The sequence below is a fragment of the Sus scrofa genome, chromosome 13 (genome assembly GCF_000003025.6).
Source record: "Sus scrofa isolate TJ Tabasco breed Duroc chromosome 13, Sscrofa11.1, whole genome shotgun sequence".
Taxonomy (NCBI): domain Eukaryota; kingdom Metazoa; phylum Chordata; class Mammalia; order Artiodactyla; family Suidae; genus Sus; species Sus scrofa.
In genome coordinates this window covers 198006750-198034559 of record NC_010455.5, presented here as the reverse complement: position 1 = coordinate 198034559, position 27810 = coordinate 198006750, and the positions used below count along the sequence as shown (strand labels likewise).

At 45.1% G+C, this 27810-nt stretch overlaps 2 protein-coding genes across 2 annotated transcripts; both read left to right on the top strand.

The window, feature by feature from the left end:
• On the top strand, positions 3273-7652 carry LOC110256476. The gene is made up of 2 exons (XM_021070952.1): positions 3273-3655; positions 6145-7652. Exons 1-2 carry the CDS (start codon positions 3649-3651, stop codon positions 6543-6545), a joined length of 408 nt encoding a protein of 135 aa, XP_020926611.1. The 5' UTR covers positions 3273-3648; the 3' UTR covers positions 6546-7652.
• On the top strand, positions 24549-27602 carry C13H21orf140 (chromosome 13 C21orf140 homolog). Its single transcript, XM_021070951.1, has one exon. It carries the CDS (start codon positions 25589-25591, stop codon positions 26336-26338), a length of 750 nt encoding a protein of 249 aa, XP_020926610.1. The 5' UTR covers positions 24549-25588; the 3' UTR covers positions 26339-27602.

Below are 27810 nucleotides of genomic sequence, written 5' to 3'. Positions count from 1 at the left end.
TATTTTCCTATCACCTTTCAGGGCTTTCCTTGTTAAACAGCAAGATGAGGTTTGCAGTGAAGTGTGACATGGGTGCAGAAAAATGAACACAATTTTAGGAAGTGCCCCAAATTGAACAAACCCCTGAAACAGGACATGACCAGCACCTTAGAGTCCCCTTCATGCCCCCTCTATTCACCCTCAGCTGTAGGATATCCATCACCCGGACTTTTAACAGCATAGTTTAATTTCAGCCAACAGGGAGGGTTTCAAGATCATGAATATGCCTCCAGAGTGACAATCTGCAATTCAACATATGGAACAAGCAATTAGGAGAATTCATTGGACTCTGGGTCCAGCTTCAAAATGACATTCAGAGTGTAGAAGAGAATGCATTTGGTGCCAGGCATTCCACCTCTGGCACCTACAAGCCATATGACATTGGTCAAGTCACTTCTTTGAGCCAGAAGGAGCGTTCCCCTCTTTAAATGGAAATGGTACTGCTGCTTCAAAGGGATTCTAAGAGGCAGGAACCAGGAGGAAAGTGCCTCTCACAGGGCTATTCTCGAATGTCCATGTCCCCTTTATAACATGGACAAAGGCTGCCTCTCCTTACATCTCCCCCATTTCTCTGGAGCTCAACCCCTCCCCACATCCCATGCCAACATGCTGCTCAGCAGAATGCGGAAACCCTCTAACTTCACAGATGACATACACTCTAAAGCCTCCACCTCCTGGGAGCCAGCTGCCTGGGTGTGTCCTACCTTTTCTGAGGCAGCTGACACTGGCTTCCTTCCCGTTCAGACACCCACATGAAGAGCAGCTCATCACCATGCCCCAGGCTTCCTCCTGCCTCCCTGAGACCAGAGGGTGTTGATCCTGCTGCTCCTCTAGCTTGCAGGTGAGGAAATGCAGCTGGCAGAGGGGAGGGGACTTACCCACAGTCACACAGCAAGGGCACGGCAGGGATCAGAGCCCTGACTCCCAGCCCTTGTCCCTGCCATTTGTCCTTTCTTGTGAAGGATGTCCACTCTTCCCCTTCTCCCCTCTCATGGTCAGTGTTGGGAATCCCTACTGTGTGGCAGAGCCGGATGTGCCAGGATCCAACCATCCCACAGCAAGAGACAGCAAGAGGCTGAATAAGACTTGGACAAAGATTGACAATTAATGAGTGGATGTGTTTAACACGGTTAAACATTTTCATAGTCATAAAGAATATACAGTGAGAAATTCTCTCCCCACCCCTCACACCTGTCCTCCATCAATCCAGTTTTCACCTCCCCAGATTCCTCCTGCTCTTCCTGTCTTGGGCATCCTCAAAGCAGCTCTTCAATGCCTATAAGAACAAAGTCAGATCTGGATGATTTTCCCCTACATTTTTGTTTTTCCACACCCACGGTGTATGGAAGTTCCTGGTCCAGGGATCAAATCCGAGCCTCAGCTGCAACCTACACCATAGCTGTGGTAATGCAGGATCCTTAACCTGCTGTGCCACAGCAGGAACTCCCCCTACTTTTTTTTTTTTTATGGCCACACCTGTGGCATATGGAAGTTCCTGGGCTAGGGGTCGAATTGGAGCTGCAGCTGAGGCCTATGCCACAGCAACAACAATACTGGATCCTTAACCCACTGAGGGAAGCCAGAGATCAAGCCCAAATCCTCATAGAGACAATGTTGAGCCCTTAACTCACTGAACTGCAATGGGAACTCCATCCCCCAACTTTTTTACATGTTACATTGAAACATACTCTCCTCTTTGCTGTTTTCATTCAACAATACATTTGAAGATCTTTACACATCAGTACACAAATAGCTTCCTCATTCTTTTTCACAGCTGCATAGTATTCCATTGTATACCTATATTATATTACTAAAATATAATTCACATCCCATAAAATCCACCTGCTTAAAGTAAACAACTCTGGATCTGATCTCTGGCCTGAGAACTCCATATGCCTCGGGGCAGCAAAAAGAAAAAAAGAAGAGGCTACAACTCAATGGACTTTAGTATGTTCACAAATGATCACAAATATCACCACAATCAATTATAGAACATTTTTATGACCCCCAAAGAAGCCCTGTAACCTTTAGTTAATACCCCCAGTCCCCAAGCCAACCCAAGGCAAACACTAGTTTACTTTGTGTCTTTATAGATTTGTTTATTTATTTATTTATTTATTTATTTTGTCTTTTTGCCATTTTTCTTGGGCTGCTCCCATGGCATATGGAGGTTCCCAGGCTAGGGGTCGAATCAGAGCTGTAGCCGCCAGCCTACGCCAGAGCCACAGCAACGCAAGATCCGAGCTGAGCCTGTGACCTACACCACAGCTCATGGCAACGCTGGATCCTTAACCCACTGAGCAAGGCCAGGGATCAAACCCACAACCTCATGATTCCTAGTCGGATTCGTTAACCACTGAGCCATCACAGGAAGTCCAGATTTGTCTATCCTTGATGTTTCGTATAAACAGAATCATAACTGACTTCTTTCACTTAGCACATTTCCAGGGCTCATCTACATTGTAGCATGCATCAGTACTACATCTTTTTTATTGCCAAGTAATATTCCATTGCTACAGATAAACCATATTTTACTCATCCATTCCTCAGTTGATGGATATTTGGACATCTTCCACTTTTTAGCTATTATGAGTCATGTTGCTGGGAACATTCATATACAAGTTTTCTTTTATCTGGATGTTCATTTCCATTTCTCCTGCGTGTATACCTAGGAGTGGAATTGCTAGAGCTTATGACCTATATTTTGACTTACTTATCTAGTCACTCACTGTTGGAAATTTGGTCAAATTACATCTTAAGAGGCAGCAAGCCTCACGAGTCAGGCGGTCAGGGCCATACTAGTGAGGATTCAGGGAACAGTGGCTATCATAGAATGTGCTTAGGTCTTCTGACTTTTCCTCCCTGTGTTCCCTTTTCTCCCAGACTCTTATTCTCCCCTTTTCCAATTAAATCTTCTTTGAGTCGGATGTGGTCTGTGACTCAGGGATGTGGGAAAGAGAAGCCTGGTTCTGGTTCCTCACAGCCTGGCCCATAAGCCCACCACCCACCAAGCTCTGAGGGGGACCAAGGCCCCTCACTGTGCAGGCTCTTTCCTGTGTGAGTTTCCTCATCCTGGGGACAGTCCAAGAGGAAACTGGTGACTCTTGGCCATGGAGTTTCTTGGCCTCATGACAATGGGTCTCTCCCACACCTAACCACTGGCCACACCTGCAACAGGTATAGAACAGGGGATTTCAGGAAGCATCCAGGCTAGAAGCCAACCTCAAGGAGCTTCCTGCCACCACACTCCTGGAGGGGTCCTGTGAGAGCCGGCGATTCCTGGGTACTGGCATGTTTTTAAACAACTCTCTCGGTTTAGATCTTCTTGACAAGCCGCAGCCAGGAAGTGCTTTTTATTTAGAGCCAACAGAAGACAGATCAACTTCAATCCTTGGATTAAATGAATGAGAAAAAATGAGTCCAACTTCTCTATGCTAAGTTTCTATTTGGTGCTGCCATAAGATTTTTTGGCTATCACGTTTCTCTCTGCTCTTGAACCTCAGGGCAGCCCGACTTCAGTAGGACGTGTTCATCTGCAAAAAGGAGTTGCTCTCTTTCCTCGTAGCCGCTTAACCTTGTCTCCCCAAGTGTCAAGGAAAAGACCGCCACATGGAATGTGAGTATTCGGCTCTGATGCAAGGAAGAGCAATTCTATGTCACATTATTGAATTATAAGTGCAAAACAGCACAGATGAAAAGGTTTGTCTCTTCTATAGGATATAGAGACCATCTAACTTACTCTTATATATTTAAAAAGAAAGGCAAAAAAACCAATGCACTGCAATAATTAAAATAGTGAATTTCTTTCATGTGGAAAATGGCTTGATTTTCACATCATTTAATGTTCTCTAGTTCTTAGATGGGTATATTTTATATGCATTTGAACATATCACACCATTCTATAACAATTCACAGAAAGGTTTATGAGTTTGTACATGTGTTCCAAGTTGAAATGAGTTCTCTTGCCCTAATTACAGTTCATGATGTTCTCGTTGGGTTGATTTGTTTTTTTAATCATGATGGGAATGTTTTCCTCTTCCTTATTTAAGTTCTCAGACCATTCCATCCATGTGTGGTATAAAATTCCTGGTCATTGTACTGTTTCTTATGAGTCACCCATTTTAAATAATGACATCTGTTAATTTGGGCTTTGTCACATGAGGTTTGTACAATTAATTTTAAATGGTTTTTCCCTTAACCTCGAAGTAATAAGATTATTCATTCATTCGACAATTAACAGTAATAAAAAAAAATACTGGTCTCTCTGAGTCTGGCATTTGCCTAGTGACTTAGCAACAAGCAAATACCCAATAGAAAGCATTTATTGAAGACCATTAGTCTACCCAGCAGGCTAGGGGATTTATCCTGTGACATGTCTGAGAACATCAGCATTCACATAGAACAAAAAATGAGGATTCGAATCCTTAAAACTCAGCTGGAAAATGTCTCCAAGGATTAGGTACAACTTTTTCTTTATCACTTTATTTTCACCGGCTCCCCTAGTAGAGAAAACAGTTTTGAGTTAAACAGCAATTAAGATCTTAATCTTCAGGTCTTGAAAGGGCACACGGTGTCTTAACCCGGGGCACTTTACCAAGGAGTCCAGAAAAGTGCCCCCTTGTACTTTTCTATTTTTAAAGTAATTTCTTTTTGAAAATAAATACGCATGGTACAAAATGTACAAAAGGACATCAGTGAAACGGGCGCCTCCTTCCCCCCATTCTCTTCCCCACGGGCAACCACAGGTACCACTTTGTGCATTCTCCTAGAGCTGTTTTATACCTGTATGAGCTTCAAGCAAAAAACGTACCCCTCCTTATGCATAGGATCGTATCAACTATATCCTCACACACGTTTTCATTTGTTAAGATTTAGTACTAGGAAAACTCTTTGTTACTTTTTATGGCTGCATAGTAGTCCATTGCATGGAGGTTCCAAAATGTATTAAACCATCTCCCAGGTGATGCTCTTCAAGCTCCTCTCAAGCGTCCGTTATCACAAACAGTGCTGCAGTGACTCATATTAAACATGCATTGTTTTGGACATGGTCCAGCGTATTTTTAAGATAAATTCCTACAGGTAGAATTGCTGGGTCAAAGGTAAGTGCATTTGCAGTATCAACAGAACTTGTCAATATGTCCTCCACGTTGGGTGTATAAATGTATTTTCTCACTAGCAATTAAGCAAAGGCCTGATAACCCTGTGGACATACCCAGACAGTGTATTCTAAAATATCATGAGTTTGCAAACTTGATAGATTACGAAATTTTATCTTGCTATACTTTTTTTTTGGCCCCACCTTTGGCCTATGGAAGTTCCTGGGCCAGTGATCAAACCCACACCCCAGCAGTGACCCAAGCCACTACAGTGATAATGCCAGATCCTTACCTGCTGTGCCACCAGAGAACTCCTTGCTATAGTTTTAATTTGCTTTAATTTGCATTTCCTCCATTATGAATGATATTGAGATGCTTTTCTTTATGTTCAAGGTTCCTTTCTTTTCTGACCTAATTGTCTATATCCTTTGCATATTTTTCTACTGGGGTGGGACTTTTTCTTACAGAACTATAAGGAAGTTTAGAGGCATAAACTGCAATTTTTCTCCAGTTTGGTTTTATAGTATGCAAACATTTAAAATTCCTGTATAGTTGAATTAAACATTTTCTTTCTTCTTTTTTTCTCCACCTCTGAAATTTTCTTCTTTTTTTCTCCACCTCTGAAACAAACAAAAAGAAATGTAGTTTTTATAGGGAGACTTTTTTGGGAAAGTTGCCTCTGGCTCTGAAAAGCCCCTCATGCCCTTTGCAAAACCCAGTAGACCTCAGCTGGGCTGTGGACAGATAACTCATTCACTCCAAAAAAAGAAAACTTATTTTTCTGGCTGGCTAGTTTTAAATTTCTGGAGAAACAAATTTCCGCTGACCACTCTTTTGAACTCTTTCAATTTTTAGAAATATATTGACATATATGTTGTTAGGCTCCTGCCCACTGAACAGAGGAAAGCCTCTTTCAGCACTTCATTGATGGGAAGACACTGTCATTCACTTGGCCAGGCAGGCTTTGGCATGGAATGCTGGGTCATATCTGGACCTCTCTGTTTCTCAGGGGATCAGGGAGCCCCCAACCAGACGCAGGCCACCACTGTCGTGGGGCACCTGCTGAGGGACCACATGGAGGAGAGGAACAGCACCAACTTCACCAGGGCCCTGAAGCTTCCAGATGGGACCAGTGCCGCCTGGTACATCCTCACCATCTTTGGCATCTACGGAGTGATCTTCCTCTTCCAGTTGGCCAGCAACATCCTCAGAAAGAATGATAAGTCCTTGGAAGATATTTATTACTCAAATCTGACGTCTGAACTCAAAAAGAAAGGGCTCCAGAGCAAGGTAGCCAAATGCTCTTCACTGACCATTAGCAACAGAGCTGTCCTGCAGCCCAGCAAGGCCAGTCTGGGACCAACATGTGGAAACAACGAGTCCCATGCCGAAATCCAAGGGATCCCTTGAAAGTCAAGGCAAGAAGGTCTCTCTAACAGAGGCCCAACCTTCTTGCTAGGGGAGAAGCTTTGGGTTTACCTGGAACCTTGTGAGAGGAGTCGAGCCTTTGAGTGGGGCTGGAAGAGCATCACTGAGCCATGGGCACTTCTGGTAGAAGGAGGTATGACCAAAAGCCAGCATCCTGCTTCCTTTTCAGGTTCTCTGGTGCTTTGAGATGAGAGAGCAAGGGCAGTGGCTTCCAGCCATACTCACCCTTTACTAGAAAACTTGTGCTTCAGGAAAAGGTGTGGGACATCCAATATTTCAGAGAAATCTGGGAGACTCTTGAGGTGTATTTGAAGTGGCCTCTTGTCATGGAAAGAAGACTGAATTTGGAGTCAAATGCCTTGGATGAAAATTCAACTTCTAGATGCTCACATGGACTTTGAGTGGCAAGTGACCTGGGAAACATGAGAGTTGGGAAATATGGCTCCAGAATGAACAGAAGGTCATTCCTTCTAAAGACTCTGACTGGAATGTAGAACCACAGTTGTCAATATCAACTTCATTTTCCGAAGTTCTTTATTTTCATTGAGAGGGTGGAGTCCATTGAAAACAAGCATTAATTTTAGGGTCAGAAGAACCAAACTCTTGTGGGGGATTGACTATTAACCACTTGGGTACCCTTATTTATACCACTTTACCTCTCCTGACCTTAGTTTCCTTACAGATAAAATGAGGATAATGATGCCAGTTTTCTGCCAGTCTTACAATAGATAAGAACTCCTGAAATCATGTATATAAATATATTTTGAAAAGTAAAATAAATATGAAAATATAAGCCTTTTTGTGGTAGTGGTGATGGTAGTTGGTGGTGGTGTTGGTAATGGTTGATGTCGGTAGCAGTGGTATTGGTGGTGATTGATGGCAGTGGTTGATGGTTGGTATTGAGGATGGTGGTGCTGGTAATTGATGGTTGATGTTGATGATGGTTCTTGTTGATGGCATTGGCATTGGTGGATGGTTCATGTTGATGATGTTGGTGTTTTGGGTGGCCGATATTGATGGTAGTGGTGGTGGTTTATGTTGGTGGTAGTGTTAATGGTTGATGTTAATGGTGGTGGTGTTGTGGTTAATGTTGATGGTGTTGGTGGTAGTTGATGTTGATGGTTGTATTGGTGGTGGTTGATGTTGATGGTTGTATTGATGGTGGTGGCTGATGGTTGATGTTGATGGTGTTGTTGGTGGTTGATGTTGATGGTTGTATTGATGGTGGTGGCTGATGGTTGATGTTGATGATGTTGATGTTTTAAGTGGCCGATATTGATGGTAGTGGTGGTGGTTTATGTTGGTGGCAGTGTTAATGGTTGATGTTAATGGTGGTGGTGTTGTGGTTAATGTTGATGGTGTTGGTGGTTGTATTGATGGTGGTGGCTGATGGTTGATGTTGATGGTGTTGGTGGTAGTTGATGTTGATGGTTGTATTGATGGTGGTGGCTGATGGTTGATGTTGATGGTGTTGGTGGTAGTTGATGTTGATGGTTGTATTGATGGTGGCTGATGGTTGATGTTGATGGTGATGCTGTTGTGGACAAGGAAATGACTAGTCTACTGGCGATTAATCTATAATTAATGGCTATATTATCTTATTCTGCAGGAGAACCCATCTGCATAACAGTTAATGACCTGTCTGAATCAAGCCCATGAGATTCAAATTGTACATGTAGACAAAACAGTCACTTTTAGTTTCTGTTACCTTAAACATCATATAATTCATTCAAATGTTTTACAAATATCTGGTACCTTTATTCTTATTTCTGTTCAAAAAGAAGTAAGATCTTGCCTAGATAACTGATTAATTTAGGGAGATTATCATTAGCTGAATTTTTACGAGTGGCTTTCACTAGGCAAAGAAAACAATTATACTTTGTACCAACTTCTGTGAAGTTTATCTAGTTTTATTTTGTAGCCCCCTGGACTACACATGAATTTTTTTTCCCTGTCTGCAGGACAGTGGTCTACAACCAGCCCTGTGATTTCATAAAGGTCAGAGTTAAACCCTAAGCTTTTTTTTCTGGAGGATGAAGTAGACTACCAAGTAGTTTTCTTTTTTTCATATTTTCCAAGCATCATCTCACAGGTTCTCCAGCAAAAGTGTTGGTTTGTTTATATAGTTAGGGCTGGGCTTCATTCATAATTTGAGATGCTTACAGGACTGGATTAAAAAGTAGACACAAACATAGAAAGTAATCCACAGTGAACAGGAATGCAGAATGCACTAAAGGAGAACAAAAGGTCAGAACTTAAGTGAATTTGAAGATAAAATTCTCTCCTGTTGGTTGCTTCCTCAGTATGCATTTTAATCTTCCATAACCCAACACCCCCTAATTTACATTTGGGAATCAATATGCCTCCTAAGGAAGCTGAAACTACTCCCAGATCAAAGGCTGAAATAAGACACTGAGGTTAATGCAGTGTGTTATTATTAATTGATGAGGCCCATCTCCAGATTCACTGATTGAGTCCAACCTGGACCATGACTTAAGTAAGCCCACCCCATCAGAATGATGAGAAGGACTTCGGGAATTTTAGAACAGAGGAGACTTTTCTTGCACTGGATTGTGTTAAACACAGACCCAAGACTGCAATTGCTGGCACCATTTTGTCACCATGAGAAAAGCCAATTTGAGGGAAAAAACCAATGTGGAGAGGAAAACAGAAAATTACAGAGTCTTGATCAAACTGTGCCCAAAGCCTTAATATCCCATTGGAATTTTTTTTTTTGATGAGCCAATAAACTCCCTTTACTAAGACCTTGGGAAGCAGGCTTTCTGTCACCCTCAACCAAAAATATCTTCAGTGATACCACTGGAGAATTAATTTCCTGAAGAAAGGGGGCCTTGGAGTGGAATTTGGTAAAAGAAATATGATGTGTGGTAAGGTGGGACCATTTCCTCCACCAAGATTTTTTATATTTATGGGATTTTCTATGTCTAAGGAAAAGATAAAGTTGGTAAATTTCTCATGTCAACTCAATGGTCACTTGGAAGTGTTCTCATTATTTGACCTCTCAAAGAGCACTCAGTGAGAATTTGTTCTGTTTAATCCCCAACCCCTGACTCTTGTCATGGAAACCCCTAAAAGGGCCTATCATGTTAGACACGAGGTCTGGACTGGCTCCAAATGTATATCCTAAGGAGCAAAAGCCACTGTCTTCCCATTGACACCCAGACAGTTAGTTCTTTGGAATCTAAGGACATTTTCCCAGGCTGCTTAACTACTGTTTCATCCAATTTCATCCACTTTCTGGGGAGCTGGTCTGAGAGTTTGCTTGAGATGGAAACTGTAGGCTCCATTTTAGGCCAGGGTATTAAGAATATTTTGTGCAAAATCTCTTGAATCTAAAATGTTTGGGGTTGGGGGAGGGAGGAATTAGGAGGTTGGGATTACAATATACACACAACTATATATAAAATAGATAACCAACAAGGACATACTGTATAGCACAGGGAACTATAGTCAATATTTTGTAATAACCCATAAGAGAAAATAATCTGAAAGGGAATATTTGTGTGTGTATATAACTGAATTAGTGTGCTGTACACCTGAAGCTACCACAATATTGTAAATCAAATATACTTCAATTAAAAAAAATTAAAAATAAAATGTTCATGTTCAAAGCAATTCATCACTGTCTTGGCAAAGCCTAAGTAGTTGGACTAGTTGCGAAGGTGCCAGCACCACAGCGGTTGCTCAAGTCAGGGAAGGGGAAGAGATTTGCATGTTTCATCAACCCTGGCGGAGCAAACGGATTTCCAACATTTCAGACACTTTTTCTTTCTTTGTCCTACAGTAAGTTTCTGCCAAGATTAACAGATCAGGTCAGATGAAGCCCTTCCTCCGAAATGGAAATTATTTAAAATCAAGCTAGAAGGAATGGGGTTCACGGTTTCCAGGAATGGCTTCCTCTGGGATTTGCAGCTGATGGTTCCAGTGTTTGTACCAAATCAAATCAGGGTTACCAGAGCACGTGATCAGAACACATCTATACAAAATAAAAGTCTAATCAACTCACTATATAATGATTTGTCTGGAGTGATATAATTATCACAAGGTTTCTTTCTTTTAAAGAACTTTTAAAAGAATTTAGGTGCTAAATATTTGTTAGTATTTACCCAGTTCTTTGTAGAGTGTCAGGTGGCTCTGATTCTCAGAACTGATTCTGATTGTCTAGACTTTCACCAGAGCAGAGAAACGTCAACTCCCCTTTCAATTAAAGAGTTGGTAAAATTGAAACCAACTCCAACTAACTCGTGAAAAATAGGGGGTGGGGGTGGGGAATCTGTGAGAAGGCAACGGAGACAGCCCACAGAATCAAAACGGCAGCAGCTTATCCAGGCCTAGGAAGGAGAGAGGACGATCTGTTCTTAACTCTCACTCAGTGGCCCTGGCTGGAGAAACTTCTCTCTAGGCTCCTCCTAGAAGATGGCCCAGCCCCCATGCGGTCTCTTTGCGCCTCTGCTCATGTTCCCAACGTGAGCAGAAGAGGGCGCATTGCCTTGGATCAGGTATACCAGGTGCCCACCCCTTGGACCAATCACCGAGAGTTGGCCCAGGAAGTGGAGAGTTCTGATTGGCTGAAGCTGGGTCACATGCTCTGTCACGTGACCCGATGGCACTAAGTCTGGGAAGAAAAGGCCAGCGATGAAAACTGCTGTTCAGATGTCACCTGTGTAACCTTCTTGACCCACAGGGCAGACTTGTTTGCTCTTCTGGGGCTGCCTTAGCCTTTGGTAAACACTCCCATTGATCAAAAAGACAATGGGAGGAAAAAGTATGTATACATGTATGTGTAACTTGGTCCCCATGCTGGACAGCGGAAAATAAATACATTTTTTAAAGAATTTCATTTAGTGGAATATTTCCAAACGTGGGGACTATATTTGTTTACAAAGTATTTGGTACAGGGAGAGAGACCCCAGGACCTCCTCAGTGTGGGTGGAACTATTCTGTGGGGGATCGGGAAAAGAATTTGCTTCTCCAGAGAGGTGGAGCGGGGGCGGGTGAGGAGGAAAGGATGGGAGGGAGGAGTGATTTAGGCATCTGGCAGCCTGGCAGGACGCCCGGAGAGAGCTCTTTCCAATGGCTTGCCCACTAGCGCTCCCATCAGGCCTGAGCTGCAGCGCTAGGAAACTCATGGCACAAAGGCTCAAAGGGAGTGACCTGGGAGACCACGAAGAGACTCAGGGATGCCTCCGGTCTAAGGAGGAGGAGCTGAAGCAGCAAGTGGACCTGGGATGCTGGCAACAGACACCCTCTGGTCTAGTTTCAGTTTAGTTTTAGTTTAGTTTCAGCTATACTATCAAGAAGTAACAAAAACTATGGGGCGGCTGGTATCAGACTTAACCAAATCCCTGGAGGGTAGGTTTGGGGAAGAGGGAGCATGGTTGAGCCCTTGCGGGAGGTGCGTGAAAACTCGGTCCATCTATTAGATCACTTATCGAATAACAGTAAAAATACTGGTCTTCTGTCTGTGCCCCCATTTACCCATAAGAATATGATTTTAAGAATAAAGACTGGAGTTCCTGCTGTGGCACAACTGGAAGGGCAGCGCCTTGAGAGCGCTGAGCCCGAGTTCCATTTCATTCAGGTACAGTGGGTTAACGATCTGGTGTTGCCACAGCCTGTGGCTTAGGTCAAGACTGTGGCTGGGATCTGATCCCTAGCCCCGGGGAACTCCAGATGCCACCAGCGACCCAAAAGAGAAAGAGAACTATAGGCTTAAAAAAAATAAAGACAACATCTTACTAACTTTTACTTTACCTACTCTTTGCAAAACACACCACAATATTTGCTGAATGGGTGAATGATGCGTAGACGAGGGTGTCAATTTAGTTATTAACAGCGGGTGCTATTTCCTTTAGGACAGGGGGCACTAATAGTTTTCTCTAGGCACTTTCTTCTGGTGGAAATGTCCAGTCCCCAGACAAAATATAATGAGCATGGAATTTTTAAAAGTGATTGGTTGTTCCCAATGTCTATCCCTGATAGGAAAAAGAGAGTTGGATTTTTTTTGTTGTTTATAATTTCTCTCCCTCTCTTTCTGTTTACAAAGCACACTTACCTTTCCATCTCATTTCAATTTTTATAACAACCATGGGAGGGGGGCCAGCTTCTGGTTTTGTCCCTTATGGCTTCCTTTCCACCTACAGGCCAGATTCTTTGGTCTGCGGTCAAACCAGCTCAGACATCCTCTCCTCCAAAGAGTCTTCTCTCCTTGCCCAGCATCCTACAGATGTGCTTAAAAAAAAAAAAAAAAAAAAAGAATAGGAGTTCCCATCGTGGCGCAGTGGTTAGTGAATCCAACTAGGAACCATGAGATTGCGAGTTCGATCCCTGCCCTTGCTCAGTGGGTTAACAATCCAGCGTTGCCATGAGCTGTGGTGTAGGCCGGTAGCTACAGCTCCTATTTGACCCCTAGCCTGGGAACCTCCATATGCCGTGGGAGCAGCCCAAGAAACAGCAAAAAGACAAAAAAAAAAAAAAAATAGCAGTAATCATTTAAAAATAATGACGGCTAAAATGAAGGGACTTGGTGTGGACCAGGAACTAAAATGTTCTGCCCATCTTATCTCTTTGGCCCATTTCCCATTCTCTGCACCCCCAGGTCCTGCCTCTATGCCAACACCCACAAACTAAGCTGGAGACAAACCATGCAGGCATTTGAACGGAGGAAGTTTCCTATACAGAATTACTACATGATGATAGAGAAGAAAGTATAAGACTATAAAAAGAGGAGTTCCCATCGTGGCTCAGCAGTAACTAACCTGACTAGTTAGTATCCATGAGGACTTGAGTTCAATCCCTGGCCTCGCTCAGTGGGTTAAGGATCCATGTTGCAGTGAGCTGTGGTGTAGTTCACAGACATGGCTTGGATATGGTGTTGCTGTGGCTGTAGTGTAGGCCGGCAGCTGCAGTTCCAGTTTGATCCTTAGCTGAGAACCTCTATATGCTGAGGGTGTGGCCCTAAAAAGATGGGGGAAAAAAAGATGTAAAGAGGATTCAAAAGCATAGCCTAGGGCTGAGGGAGAGTGCCCAGGGTAGGACAAACTTGGAAGGGAGTCCCCTCCCCCAGACTGGGGTGCCCACCTCATTGGAGAAGGTGTGGCTGCAGCCACTGGGTAGTGAAGAAGTTTAAAGAGTTGCCCGGGCCCCAGCCTCTGGGCAGCATTAACAGTTTTCCTGGCCCAGGAGAGCCAAGGAAAGATGGGCATATAGAGAGAATTGGCATGTAGGAAGCAAACGCAGGGGCAGTGTGGCACAAAGCCTGGTGAGCACTGTGCCCATGATGGGCAGGCTGCAGAGAACAACTGTCTAGAATGGAGGTCAGCAGGTGCTAGTGGCTGGCCAGTAGGAGGGTCAGGGCACTGGGAGTGTGGTATGGACTGAACACTTATGTCTCACCTCCACCCCAACCCTCATCAAGTTCACATGTTGAAGCCCTAATGTCCCAGGCGAGCGTACTAGGAAGTAGAGCCTTTGAGAACTGATTAGGTTTCGATGAGTTCATGGAGGTGGGGCCCCCACCAAGGGATTTGTGTCCTTTGAGGAAGAAGACACAGGTGATACAGTCTTTGTAAGTGGAGCATGTATGGAGTTCCCTTCGTGGGGCAGCGGAAACTAATTCGACTAGCATCCATGAGAATGCAAGTTTGATCCGTGGCCTCACTCAGGGGATTGCGGATCTGGCATTGCCATGAGCTGTGGTGTAGGTTGCAGATGTCACTTGGATCCCACATTGCTATGGCTGTGGTGTAGGCCAGCTACACCCCTAGCATGCATGGGAACTTCCATATGCCCTGAGTTCGACCCTAAAAACCAAAAAAAAAAAAAAAAAAAAAAAGAGAGAGAGAGAGAGAGAGAGAAGAAGCATGTATGGAGTGCTGTTCATTCAGGACAATATGTTACAAGGGAACTGACAAATTGATTGGTAAACCTCAGGTCAGAGCAGAAAAAGAAATTTATGTCATCCATCATCAGTACAAGCAATAGAATTCAGATCAACACACTGGAAAATTTATTTATGTATGTATGGATTGATTGATTGATTGATTTTTAGGGCTGCACCCATGGCATATGGAAGTTCTCAGGCTAGGGGTCAAATCAGAGCTACAGCTGCCAGCCTACATACACCACAGCCAAAGCAAAACAGATCCGAGCCTCATCCGCAACCTACACCAAAGCTCACATCAACGCTCGAGGTCAGGGATTGAACCTTCATCCTCATGGCTACTAGACAGGTTCATTACTGCTGAGCCACAGTGGGAAGCTTCATACTGGAAAATTTAATGAAGCGAAACCAACCAGCAGGATGATGATGAGCCTCCAATACAAGTCATAAAAGTCAAACTAGACCACGTCATTTCCATGACGTGGATTTCTGTGTGGCTCTCATGTGGGCACAAATCCTAAATTCTCCAGAGTATTATTACTGTAATTATTATTTGTCAGGGAGATGCTGAGCTGTTTGCCCCTCAGTCATGTTCCTCCTGTGTTGTTTGAAGCTGTGATGGCCTCATACCTTCTGCCCTAAGCTGCCACCACGCCCCAGACATGCACTTTCATGCATGTATCTGTTTATCAGCACGAAGCGCAGAGAGGAGCCCCTCTAGGCCAGGCAGGGGCCTTTATCCCACACCCCCTGCCTTGCCAACCCACTTAGCACAGAGCTAAGTTAGGAAATTTAATTATCAGAGAACAAATAAGTGGGGGGTCCCAGCTGGAGCCCAGGCTGTGTCCCCTGCTGGAATCGGAGGTGTCTGAACAAGCATCAGCCTGGCTTTTGGCACACAGGAGAGGGGACAGATCTCCTCCTGCAGAAAGAGATGCAGGGAAGCGAGGTTGGGCCTTTCCCGGATCCTGAGGGCCCAGAAGTCCTCCCAACAACCCTGAGGTTTATGGGGGGCTGCTTACATCACAAGCACATCCTGAACCAGGTGACGCCTCGGGGAGTGGAGTGTGCCAATTGGCCTAAGTCTGGAGCAGGCTTCCTCCAAAGCTTTATGGGAGAAGATGAAATGTGAACCCAGCTCAGGGTGCTGTCAGGAAGGGGGGTTGTGGAGTCCCCATTGTGGCACAGCAGAAATGAATCCAACTCATATCCATAAGGATGAGGGTTTGATCCCTGGGCCCCACTCAGTGCGTTAAGGATCCGGCATTGCCGTGAGCTGTGGTGTATGCCACAGATGTGGCTCAGATCCTGTGTTGCTGTGGGTGTGGTGTAGGTTGGCAGCTGTAGCTCCAGTTGGACCCCTAGCTTGGGAACTTCCATATGCCATAGGTGCTGCCCTAAAAAAAGCAAAAAGAAAAAAAAAGGAAGGGGGTTGGGAAAATAGAAGCCAGGTTGGCAACCGTGTGTCCACTAAAGATGCCATTGGAGAGTATCCACTGTGACTCAGGGACTTAAGAACCCAACATAGTGTCCATGAGGATGCAGGTTTTATTCCTGACCTCACTCCATGGGGTTAAGGATCTGGCTTTGCCACAAGCTGATGCATAGGTTGCAGATGCAGCTTGGATGGGTGGCTGTGGCCGTGGCTGTGGCATAGGCTGCAGCTGCAGCGCCTACTCAACCCCTAGCCAGAGAATTTCCATATGCCGGCAGGTTCGGCTATAAAAAGTTTAGAAAAAAAAAAAGAGGCCATAGGAAGAGAAGAAAAGTAATATTTAATGAACACTACCAAAGCCTGGGAGTTTGCTGTCCACTAACCCAGGTGATCTCATTATAAACATCACAAGGTGGGTGCTATTAGGGACTAGAGGCTCAGAGAGGCTAACTAAACTGTATATTGTCAAACAGCAGATGAAAGGTTCAAGCTGGGTCCGTGTGATGTTTCTGTGAATGTGATGTCCAAAATCTACCATGATGTCCACCCAAAGTGAGGAGTGGGAAGACGACTGGTTTGGGTTAGGTTCATTTCACTCTCATGCCCCATGTGCACGGCGGGTCGGCTGGGGCTCCACTCTGTGTCATCGCTGTCCTTGCTCTGAGACCCAGGTCTCTGGAGCAGCCGCTCTCTGAAACATCTCTGGTCTCAGTGTTGAAAGAAAGAGCTCCAGAGAGTCTCAGTTGGATGATTAAATGCTCCAGCCTGGAAGAGACACACATCACATCAGCCCACCACTCCCTGGCTGAATTAGCCCAAGGTCCTCCCAACCACAAGGGGGCAGGGACGTGTCATCCTAACTGATAGGTTCCCAGGAGGATGGAGATAGACCACACCCCCATGCCCCAAATGTGGCTGTTCATCTAGGAGACCTGCTGCCGACATGGGTATGGGCCTGGCACAAGATCTACATCCTAGGAGTTCCTGTTGTGGCACAGTGGAAACAAATCCGACTAGTACATGAGGTTGCGGGTTCAATCCCTGGCCTCGTTCCCTTTGCCGTGAGCTGTGGTATAGGCCAGCAGCTGTAGCTCTGATTGGACTCCTAGCCTGGGAACCTCCATATGCCACATGTGTGTGGCCCTAAAAAGCAAAAAAAAAAAAGAAAAATCTACATCCTCCCTGGAATGCAGAGGCTCAGGTTGGGCAGCAAGAAACAATGGCCTGAGGAAAACAACTGCCTGCATAGATTAACCTCCTACAAGGATTAACTGTCCCTCTCCTGGGACTCAACCCCTTACCCCTCCCTTGACCTTGCCCTCCTCCTTCATCATTCTAGCCACAAGTTCCCACCATGAACTTTAGCCCCAGACTTCCTTGCCACAGATCCTATATAAGCCTAGCCCTCCTCACAGTCTGCCATCTTGAGCTCAGCCCATTCCTCTCTGATGCCTTAATTAATCTTTCTTTCTTTACCAATTTGGCCTTGCCTGTTCCTCCCTCAGCAAACCTACCACTAACATGTGCTTGAAAGGCTAAAGCCAAACAATTAGGGGAGACTACTGGTGGCTACCACAGAGTTGAACTGGATTTCAGCTTCTCAAGCCATGGGGTGGGGATGCAATGTTTGTGTCCTCCACAAAATTCATAAGTTGAAATCCCATCCTCCAATGTGATGACACGAGGAGGTGGGGCCTTTGGGAGGTAATGAGATCATGAGGGTGTAGCCCCCACGATGGGATTAGTGCCCTTATGAGAAGAAAAGTGAGAGCTCATCTCCTCCAATCTCTCCCCTCCCGTCACAGGAAACACTAACCAGATGTCTGCCTGAAAACCAGGGGGTGGGGCCTCATCAGACACTGGATCTACAGGACCTTGAACTTGGACTTCCAAGCCCCAGAGCTGTGAGAGATAAATGTCTGCTGTTTAAGGCCCATCTGGGGTAACTTGTTACAGCAGCACAAAGGGACTAAGACGCCTTGTTCCATGGAGGTTCCTCAGGTCTCCATGAAGGTGAAGGGAAGCCAATCCCATTCCTTACTTTCTATTCTTTTCATTTATATAAAACTCAAACCTCTCTGCACTAAAAATTCTCTCTCTCTCTATATATATATATACATATGTTTATATGAGGAAAAAAATTTATTCTGTTCCTTTCAAAATGAACTCTGAGGAGTTCCCATTGTGGTCAGTGGTAATGAATCTGACTACTCTCCATGAGGATGTGGGTTCAATCTCTGGCCTTGATCAATGGGTTAAGGATTCAATGTTGCCATGAGATGTGGTGTAGCTCGGATCTGTCATTGCTGTGGCTGTGGCATAGGCCTGTAGCTGCAGCTCTAATTCAGACCCTAGCCTGGGAACTTCCATATGCCTCAGGGGCAGACCTAAGAGGGAAAGAAGAAAAATGAACTCTGAGATCCCTACCAGCTCCATACCCATAGGTCTCCTGATGAGGCCTTGATCTTGGACAGGGCTTTCAACTTGGTCTCATCTTAGAATCACATAGAAGTTTCTCAAAATCTTGATAATACTTAGGCCTCACTCCAGGCCAATTCCATCAGAGCCTCTGAGCTCGGGGCCCAGACATAAGCAAAGTGCCTCTGTTGAGTCCTTGGTGTACCTAGTTTGAGGACTGCTGTTCCGGGCAGTGTAGAAGCAGCTTTAAGCCCCATGGGCTGGCTCTTGTCTCCCAGGTGAAGGCCTGAGGAGAAGTCGGGGGTGGGAATTGTGCTTCAGCCAAATGAGGCAGAAGCTGGTCAAGGAAGTTTGAAGAGAATCTGGCGATGACCCTGACTAAAAACAGGAAGCACTTCCGGCTGGCCGTCCTCCCACAGGTCCAGGTATTCAAAATTCACACACATGCACCACAGAGGCAGCACACTCACTGACACACACATTCAGACGGCACACAACACATACACATATGCAAAAATATGCAGTCATTGAATCTGCACACACATATCCACCCACACATATACACACTCATGTACATATATACTTACACACACATTTACGGCCCTACTCACATATATTGGTTCTGTTCCAAATGAAAGAGACACATCAGGAAGTTTCCATTGTGGCTGGGCAGTAATGAATCTGACCAGTATCCATGAGAACAAGGGTTCGATCCCTGGCCCCACTCAGTGGGTTAAGGATCCGGTGTTGCCGTAAGCTGTGGTGCAGGTTGCAGACTCGCCTCAGATCTGGCTTTGCAGTGGCTGTGGTGTAGGCCCACCAGCTGCAGCTCCAATTCGACCCCAGCCTGGAAACCTCCATATGCCTCGGGTGCAGCCCTTAAAAAAAAAAGAGAGAGAGAAAGAGACAGATCACATATTTGGGGGAGAAGGAACCTCACCCTTGCCTGGTCCAATTCTCTCATCCCACCTGTGAGGAAAAGCAACTCTGGGGAGGGTCAAGGCTTGTGAGAAACCCCCTTCTCGGTCTGGTCAATTCTCCTTGGCTTGAGAAAGTACAGTAGAAGGATTTTTTTTAAGTGTTTTTGTTTTTGTTTTTTGTAGAAAAAGAGGTGGCTGGAAGTTCTTCTCTTGGCTGTTTGAACTTGCCCTTTGGAACTCACAGAAGGTCAAGGAGGCTATTTCCTAAAAAGACATGAGGGACACAGAATGGCGTTTGTGCCAAGGAGCCCCACAGGGCCCTTCTTGGTGACATGGGGAAGGGTGACCTCAGCATCTTGCTAATGCTCTGGCCTTGGGGGTGGGGAAGGAGCCGCACAACCCCTGAGTCCGTTGTGATTGATTTAAATAAGCATCATGTTTCCTGCACAACCAAGTTTGTGGGCTAAGACTCAAACTAACACATATATGTATCCATCTATCTACTTACATGTGTGGCAACTGTTTTAGATTATGAGGTTTCGGGGGGGAAGAGGTGAAACCGGTTGGTGAAACCAGTTTCCGAATGTTCCCTTTTTCTGTGTGACAGGCACAGTTTGTGCCAGGTGTGCCAACAGAACCATAGCAATATTTACCTGCTAGGTTAAGGTGTCTGTCACTTTCTATAATTGGAAGAAACTTGATATCCCAGTTACACCAAATTAATTTAAATGAGTTAAACATTTTACAGTGTTTTATCTTAGAATATCCATTACCTGGCAATGGAGAAGAAAGACATATGGAAGTATTTTCTAGAAAAACAGATAGTTATTCATTATACAGTCAAGAGAGAAGGCTGTGATTGAGAAGGGCTCGGGAGTGTGCATTGGGTTCCTGGGAAAGCAAGGTTCTATCTCAAGTCCTGGATGGTACTTACATGAACTGGATTTTGGCACTTGCCACCAGCCCCTACCTGGGTTAAATCATGAGCCTTTGCCACTGCTGACCTGCAACACTCCCTAAGCGGAGTTCAGGGTGGAAATCAGGAGTAAGGCACCCTGGGAGTTCCCGTCGTGGCTCAGCAGCTAACTAACGAACCCGACTAGGAACCATGAGGTTGCAGGTTCGATCCCTGGCCTTGCTCAGTGGGTTAAGGACCTGGCGTTGCTGTGAGCTGTGGTGGAGGTTAACAGCTCTTCAGATATTAAGCATTTGTAGGAGAAAATTTTATGTGCCCAATTCTTGCATTTCCTTATATCTCAAAAAACACTAAAACCCTTCATGGTGATATCTGCTCCTCATGACTCATAGCAACCGTCACAAGACCAGCAGAAAACTTTTGTAAAATGTGTTCACAGCTGTCGCGAGACATGTTTCTACAATCTTTTCTTAGCCTCGTTGTTTCTATTTTCTATGCTGAAAACTCCATCTTGTCCTGTTTTACTTTACCCCATCGTCCTGCTGGAAACACAGTCGCTCTGCTGGTAAATGACTTAAGCTTAAGAACAAAGACCCAAAGGCATAAGTTATTCATAGGGTCACCTGAATGAGGACATAATGCGTTGGTCTAGGTACATTGGACCTGTGCAGACAGGCATGCCATTTGCATAAGCACGACATATCCTCTAAAGAACAAGAGGAAGATGAGCCTCATGGCCCCAAGGGGTTTATGAGGGGTCGTTAGCAGGAAATGCATTAGCAAGGAGAACCGAGGTGCACATCTAGGCACACCAGGTTGCTGCAGATGGGCACGCTGTCTGCAGAAGCACGATGGTGATTCTCTAGAATGCTATGCATAGATAGCTGATGCCAAGCTTCCTCAAATGCTAATGATTGTTAAATGCCTAAAGGTCAGAATAAAAGCTTAATCAGCAACCGGCTATGTGACTTTTAAAATAATTAAAAAAAAAAACCTATATCCTGCATCTACAACCCCTTCCTCACTTGACATAATCCTAAAGAGCACAATAAAAGAACTGTGGTTTCTTGAGGTGGGGCTCTTGGTCCCTGAGACCTTGAGTCCCTCAGTTCCTACCTTTACTTAAGATAAATGTCTCTGTGTCTTGTTTAATGTTAACTTTTTTCCTTAAGTTTCACAGCACCCGTTCTTCAGCTCCAACCTGCTGAGCTGGTCTCGGTACACAGCTGCATCCACCGCCCCCTCACCTTTATCATATGCGCTGATATTATTTCCCCCTGCCTCTCTGGGGCCGTTTTTCAGGGCTGTGGTTGAGTCAACAAAACAAAGAATGTCACAGTCATCAGTGAGTGCAGCTACCTCCAAGGGTGAGCCGTGAGCCCCGAGGGACCTCAGGAAAGAAACAAAGCATACCTGCCACCTAGCAGCCATCAGACTGCAGCCAAGCCTAACAGGGAGCCCTGAGGAAACTCAGGCTCAGAAAATATAGGATGCTGGCCCCATGGCTGAGGTGCCTATCAAAGGAACGGTTTCAGTGAGGCCAGACCTCTTGTGTTCCTGCTCCCTGCCCTTTGCTGCCAAAAATCCTATATAATCCTAGCTCCCCCCTCACCTCCTCAGAATAGTTTTCTCAGGGCTAGCTGAGAAGCTGCCTCCGGGGCTTAAGTCCTAATTTTGCCCCAAATAAAACTTAACTCTCCACTTTCATTCAGGTTGTGGGTTAAGTTGACAATTTCAAGGTGGTGCCTTGGAGACATACATGCACTGCCCCCTGGTGGTCGTTCCATGGCCCTGCAAAGTCTTCCAAGTAGGATGTCATCCAGTTGAAGTTGATTCTTTATCCCAGGCCCTCAGTATCCTTCAGTGGAAACAAGTCAAGAAGGGGAGTCCACAAGGCCAAACATCAGGGGAAGGAGCAAAGGGAAAGGTTCTCTGAGTTTCTCTGGTCATGCACAGAGCAATGCATTAGGCCCCACTTTGCTGCCGGGCAGGCTATTCCTTGGTCCTGCCTTAGTCCTGGGCCAGTGAGTGTAGATCTTGGTGTCATAGAAAAGGCTTCCTTGCCATCAGGCTGGACAAGATGTCCCAAGCTCATCTTCTACATTCCATCCCCAGACCTAAAATCAAAGGATCCCTCTTCCTTCAGTGGGAAGTGATATTTAGAGGCCATAATCCAGAAGGTAGGAGTATAATTTGCTACTGTCTTTTTATTTGTTCATTTTGGTTACTGATAAGCAGTTAGGTTCATTAGTTTCAGTTTTGTATATTTTATATTGTATAAAATTATATACGATCTTGTATATTTTAGAGATTGTTATGTTTTAGTTTTCTTTTTCTTTCTTTCTTTCTTTTTTTTTTTTTAATGTTCTTTTTAGGGCCACTCCCATGGCCTATGGAAGTTCCCAGGCTAGGGGTCAAATCGGAGCTATAGCTGCTGGCCTACAACACAGCCACAACAACGCGGGATCCGAGCCACATCTGCGACCTACACCACAGCTCACCACAATGCCAGATCCCTGACCCACTGGGCGAGGCCAGGGATGGAACCCACATCCTCATGGATGTAGTTGGGTTTGTTTCCACTGTGCCACGATAGGAACTTCCTTTACATTTTTTTTTTTTAATGTGAAATGTTTATGATACAGTCATAGTTTCCTCGGTCCCTGCTTTACTGCAACAAAGCATCGAAACAGTGGGTGTTTTCTAAACTTATTAAAGTGAAAGTACATTTTCAGAAAGAGAGTGAGAGAACGCACATGGGCGCAGGTTAAAAAGAGAGCCTGACTCACTCTGCAATGTTTTTTATATCCCCCAATGCCTGAGTGGAGACCCAGTTTGACCTTCTGATTGGTCTTGGGCAGGAGACCTTATCTGCATGGGGAATAGGTTACAGGGTGGCCTGGTGAGGAATGGGCCACATTCCCTCTTTAGCAGGGAGGGAGCCGCCCAGGCAGGTCGAGGTGGGGGAAGGGGCATTACAGTGAGACATGGCCAGAGGCTTTGGGGCTTAATCTCCATAAAGTAGACTTGAAGCCTGTAACATTTACATTTTCCAGTCAAAACTAGGAAACAAGATACATTCAGAAAAGATTTCGCACTGATTTCCTCCCTCTTGTTCTATCGCTTCCTTTACAAGTAAGCTTTTTTTTTTTTGCTTTTTAGGGCTGCACTCTCAGCATATGGAAGTTCCCAGGCTAGGGATCAAATTGGAGCTGCAGCTGCTGACCTACACCACAGCCACAGCCACAAAACACCAGATTCAAGCCACATCTTTAGCCTAGAACGAAGCTCACCAAAAGGCCAGATCCCCCACCCAGTGCTCGAGATCAGGGAGCAAACCAGCATCCTCATGGATGTTAGTCAGATTCATTTCCACTGAGCCGAGATGGGAACTCCCATAGGTGAGCATTTTTAATTAGTATTTGGTTTATTTTTCTGTTGTTTATATTGGACAATACAATCAAATATGCATATTATTTATCACTTATACCACGTATTTACACAAAGATAACATATTGTACGTTTTCTTCTAGACTTCTTCTTTTTTTTTTTTTTTTGTCATTTTTAGGGCCACACCCACAGCATATGGAGGTTCCCAGGCTAAGGGTCCAACTGGAGCTGTAGCTGCTGGCCTACACCACGGCCACAGCAACGCGGGATCCAAGTTGCATCTGTGACCTACACCAGAGCTCAGGGCAATTCCGGATCCTTAACCCACTGAGCAAGGCCAGGGATCGAACCCGCATCCTCATGAATGCTAGTCAGGTTCACTAACTGCTGAGCCACAGTGGGAACTGCTCTTCTACACTTCTGAGCATGTGTCCCATATCCATACACGACTAAAAATGGGATGAGAGAGAAGTAAAGGATTTATGTCTTAGAATTGATTTCATTGTATTTTATAATGTTTTCACGTTGCCGTTCCAGGTCACAGGGTCCTGTGGGACCGAGGGGAGAAGGGAGGTGGCTGAAGAGGGGGACTCCAGGGCCACCATTACCACTTCAGTGAGAAACCACCCTTCTCTTCTACATATTTCACTTCCACATCAATTGGGTCTGAAGAGGGTTCCTGCTGCTGAAAGAAAAATTCTAAGAGAAAATGGCCACAATTATCAACCCAAACCCCCTGATCCTGGCCTCTAAGAAAGGCACTCGGAGAGCCCAGGTTTCATATTAACTTTGCTGACTAACTATGCTGGGTTAGTCCTAGGGTCTGGCACTGCCTAAACCTGAGTCTCAGGAAATCTTTGTGGGAAGAAAATCCTCATCCCTTCAACAGTCAAGTGAAGGACTTGATAAATCATTCCATCCACATCTTCACTGGAGGGAATCCATTACGCACCTTTATGAAACATCTTTAGCTCTCAGGAGACCAGAAAATACAAAGAAAGGAAACTGAAGAGGCTGCTAGAGTTTGAAGGAAGCTGTCTTTTTGCTTTGAGTACATAAAAGTCCTTTGCAGATGGGGTATTGTGTTAGCTCAAGAATTGGCAGCCCCAGGGAAATATAGGTACGCAGGCTGACTTTCTTTTGCTGTTTGCCACACCCCTTTCTGCCACCTGGAAAAACCGCGATTGATTGTGAAGGAGGGCAGGCATCGGGCACAAAGCCCATTTGTACGCAGACATAAACCACACACATGCCCAGGCCTTAGCAGACATGTTGTGAATGTACCCAGGGGCCTGGAACAATGCCTGGTCCCTGGTAGGTGCTCAGGATGGATGAATGAATAAGTACTGCTTGTCGTCATCATGACCCAAATGGAAACTTGGCTCATCGTTGTTAAATGGTTGCCGTTAGGGGGCTGAATAGTGTCTCCCTCAAATCAGAGTTGAAGCCTTCACCCCCCAGTATCTCAGAATATGACTATATTTGGAGACAGGGTCTTCAGAGAAGTGATTAAGGCAGTATGAGGTCATATGGGTGGGCCCTAACCCCACGGGACTGGGTCTTTATAAGGACAAAGGCTCATGGGCACATACAAGACCGGCCAAATAAGGACACAGCAAGAAGGTGGCTATCTACAAGCCAAGGAGAAAAGTCAGGAGAAACCAGATCAGCTGACACCTTGATCGTGGGCTTCCAGTCTCTGGAACTGTGAAAAAGTAAATAGATTTCTGTTGTTTAAGTCAACCAGCCTATGGTATTTTGTAAAGGCAGGCTTAGCAAACTAACACAATTGTCAGTCTCTCTCTCCAGGTCAACTGCAGATGCGATGTCAAAGTAGTATTTTGTGTGGCTAGCAGTTCCCATGTCATATAAAGCAGAAAGGCATGGTTCTGAGTGTGTGTTCCACGATGCTTTGAGAGCCAAAGTGAATCTATGGACTGGCTCAGCTGTAAGAAAGCCCTTTGTGAGGTCATCCTTCTCCTCTTGGCAGATCTCTGCAAAGGAGACACGTGAGCTTTGAAAAACACCACGGAAAGAGCTACCATGCCTCACTTCGCAAACCCTCTCTTAAGAAACATCATTATCAGAAATCTATTTGATAGCATCAAGAGGAAGCAATGTCTCCAATACCTGAAGACCTTGAGAACACTGCAGTATGATGGATTCACAACCATATATCTTGGGGAAACTGATATCCCTGAGAGTCTTGTCACTGGGGAAGATTTTAGTGATGGCTCTTTCCTGCCGACTCCAACGTGGTGTATTGTTCATGCCGGGGGGAGTAAAGGATGGGTGCCTTGGACATATCGAATGTTCCTGAGGGATGAGTTATGCATCAAACAAGAAGACAGCCTCTTCTTTGAGTTCTGTGAGGTGGCCCAGAAGACCTATGGGAAGTGTGCCATTGTGATCAAAGAGAGAAGGCAGCAGGATGAGATGAAGCCAAAAGAAGACAAAGAGTCTGAAGCCCAGGTCTCATCCGTCATTAACTTAACGAGCATCGTATGTTGCCCCGAGGTAGCCAAGTACTATGGCCATAAACTACTCTCTCTGCCTTCCCCTTACAATTACCTGAACCCTTTAGACTCAGCCTGGTCTTCTCTGAAATGGTTTATCATCAATAACAGGAAGGAGTTTTGTTTGCAGTCCATCGACAGTGTCTATTCTTACCAGTATATACTCTTCAGTGATTTAATTAGCAAAGGGATTGAAAGGATAAACCCAAGCAAATGGAGAACACTAACTAACAAAGTCCGAAGATGGGAAAACTACTATCTTGGTAAATTTTCTTAAGGGGGATTCCTCTAACAAGCAGTAGGATTGTGCTATGGGCACAACCTCTCCCAACTCTGTTGAGCTCAATTCTGGACCACTGAGGCCAAAGATACTCTTTCAATAATCTCACCGGGATGCTGTGAGGATGGAGGCTTCTCAGGGCATTAGCAGGGTACTTACGGCTTGCTGGAGGTTTCATTAAAGCTTGTTGCTGAATTAGCGATCTTGACTCTGATCTTGTTAAGGCTGCTCTGGAGGCTATAAGGTCAGTGGGAAGATTAGGGTTAAGCCAGAACAAGGGAGCTTGGTGGTGGGTGATCCGAGGTGAAGAGAACTGTCTAGGTCTGAGAGTTAAAAAGAGAGAGAGAGAAGCAAGTGGGCAGTCACAAAAAGTGGAAATTAAGTAGTGTGCCTACCAGTGTCAGCCCATCAAAATAATCCACAGCTTGCCATCAGCAGGTGTGGTCCAGATGGAGGCTGAAGAGGCTCCTCCCTTCCCATTGCTTGAAAGCAAGAAGGCAGAGGTGAGCAGGAGACATCCAAGGAGGTGAAACCCCATCCAGATCCTCCAAGGCAAGTTGGTGATCCCCATAAGGAGCCTGGGAAGCTACGACGGTGATGGATTCCAGGGGACTTGGTGGGTGACCAAGCGATGGAAACGGGGGAGGGGGGGAGGATCTACAGAACCCACTTATCCAATCCGTCTCATGTCTCAACTCTAAGACTCCCAACAGGAGGCCATTAGACTGTCATGCAGTGCATACTGGGGCCCTGGTTGCTGAGTCACCTGTAGCTGATGCAACAGCATCCTATTCAAGTTTGGGGCTGCTGCTGCTAGTGATTGTAAGGATTTGCCACGGTACCTTTCATTTTGATAGAAAAAAGGCCTGCCTCCTTTTAAACATATCACAAAATTTATTTGTCTTTATATATGTTCAGGCAGCAATTTTACAATAGAAGTGTAATTCTTCTGGAATGTATCAAAAATAACCTCTGAAAACTGTTACTCAACTCCTAAAAGCCTTGTCTATGTATTGGATTGCGAAGCCAGGTTCCCGTTAGCCAAGCCCAGAAAAATCAAATTCTTTGGTTGTCTTTCTGTCCACCTTTCTTCCTGAAACTTCCTGGATTCTTTAGAAATATTTTGTCAGAAAACAGATGCTCAGTGCTTTATAGCAACTAAGTGGTTGACTTCTGTAGCATTTTGTTATCATGCATTTTTTTTGTTTGTTTTTGTTTTAGGGCTGCACCTGCAGCATGTGGAAGTTCCCAAGCTAGGGGTTGAATTGGAGCTTTAGCTGCCATCTATGCCACAGCCATAGCAACACTGGAACCCAGCCATATCTGTGACCTATGCCACAGCTTGTGGCAACACCAGATCCTTAACGCACTGAGGCCAGGGATCAAACCCAAATCCTCATGGATACTAGTCGGGTTCTTAACTTGCTAAACCACAATGGGAACTCCCTGTTATCACGCATTTTATCTGA

What these genes read in the sequence shown, in the direction of transcription:
- C13H21orf140 (XM_021070951.1), top strand. Translation starts at nt 25,589, where the DNA reads ATGCCTCACTTCGCAAACCCTCTCTTAAGAAACATCATTATCAGAAAT.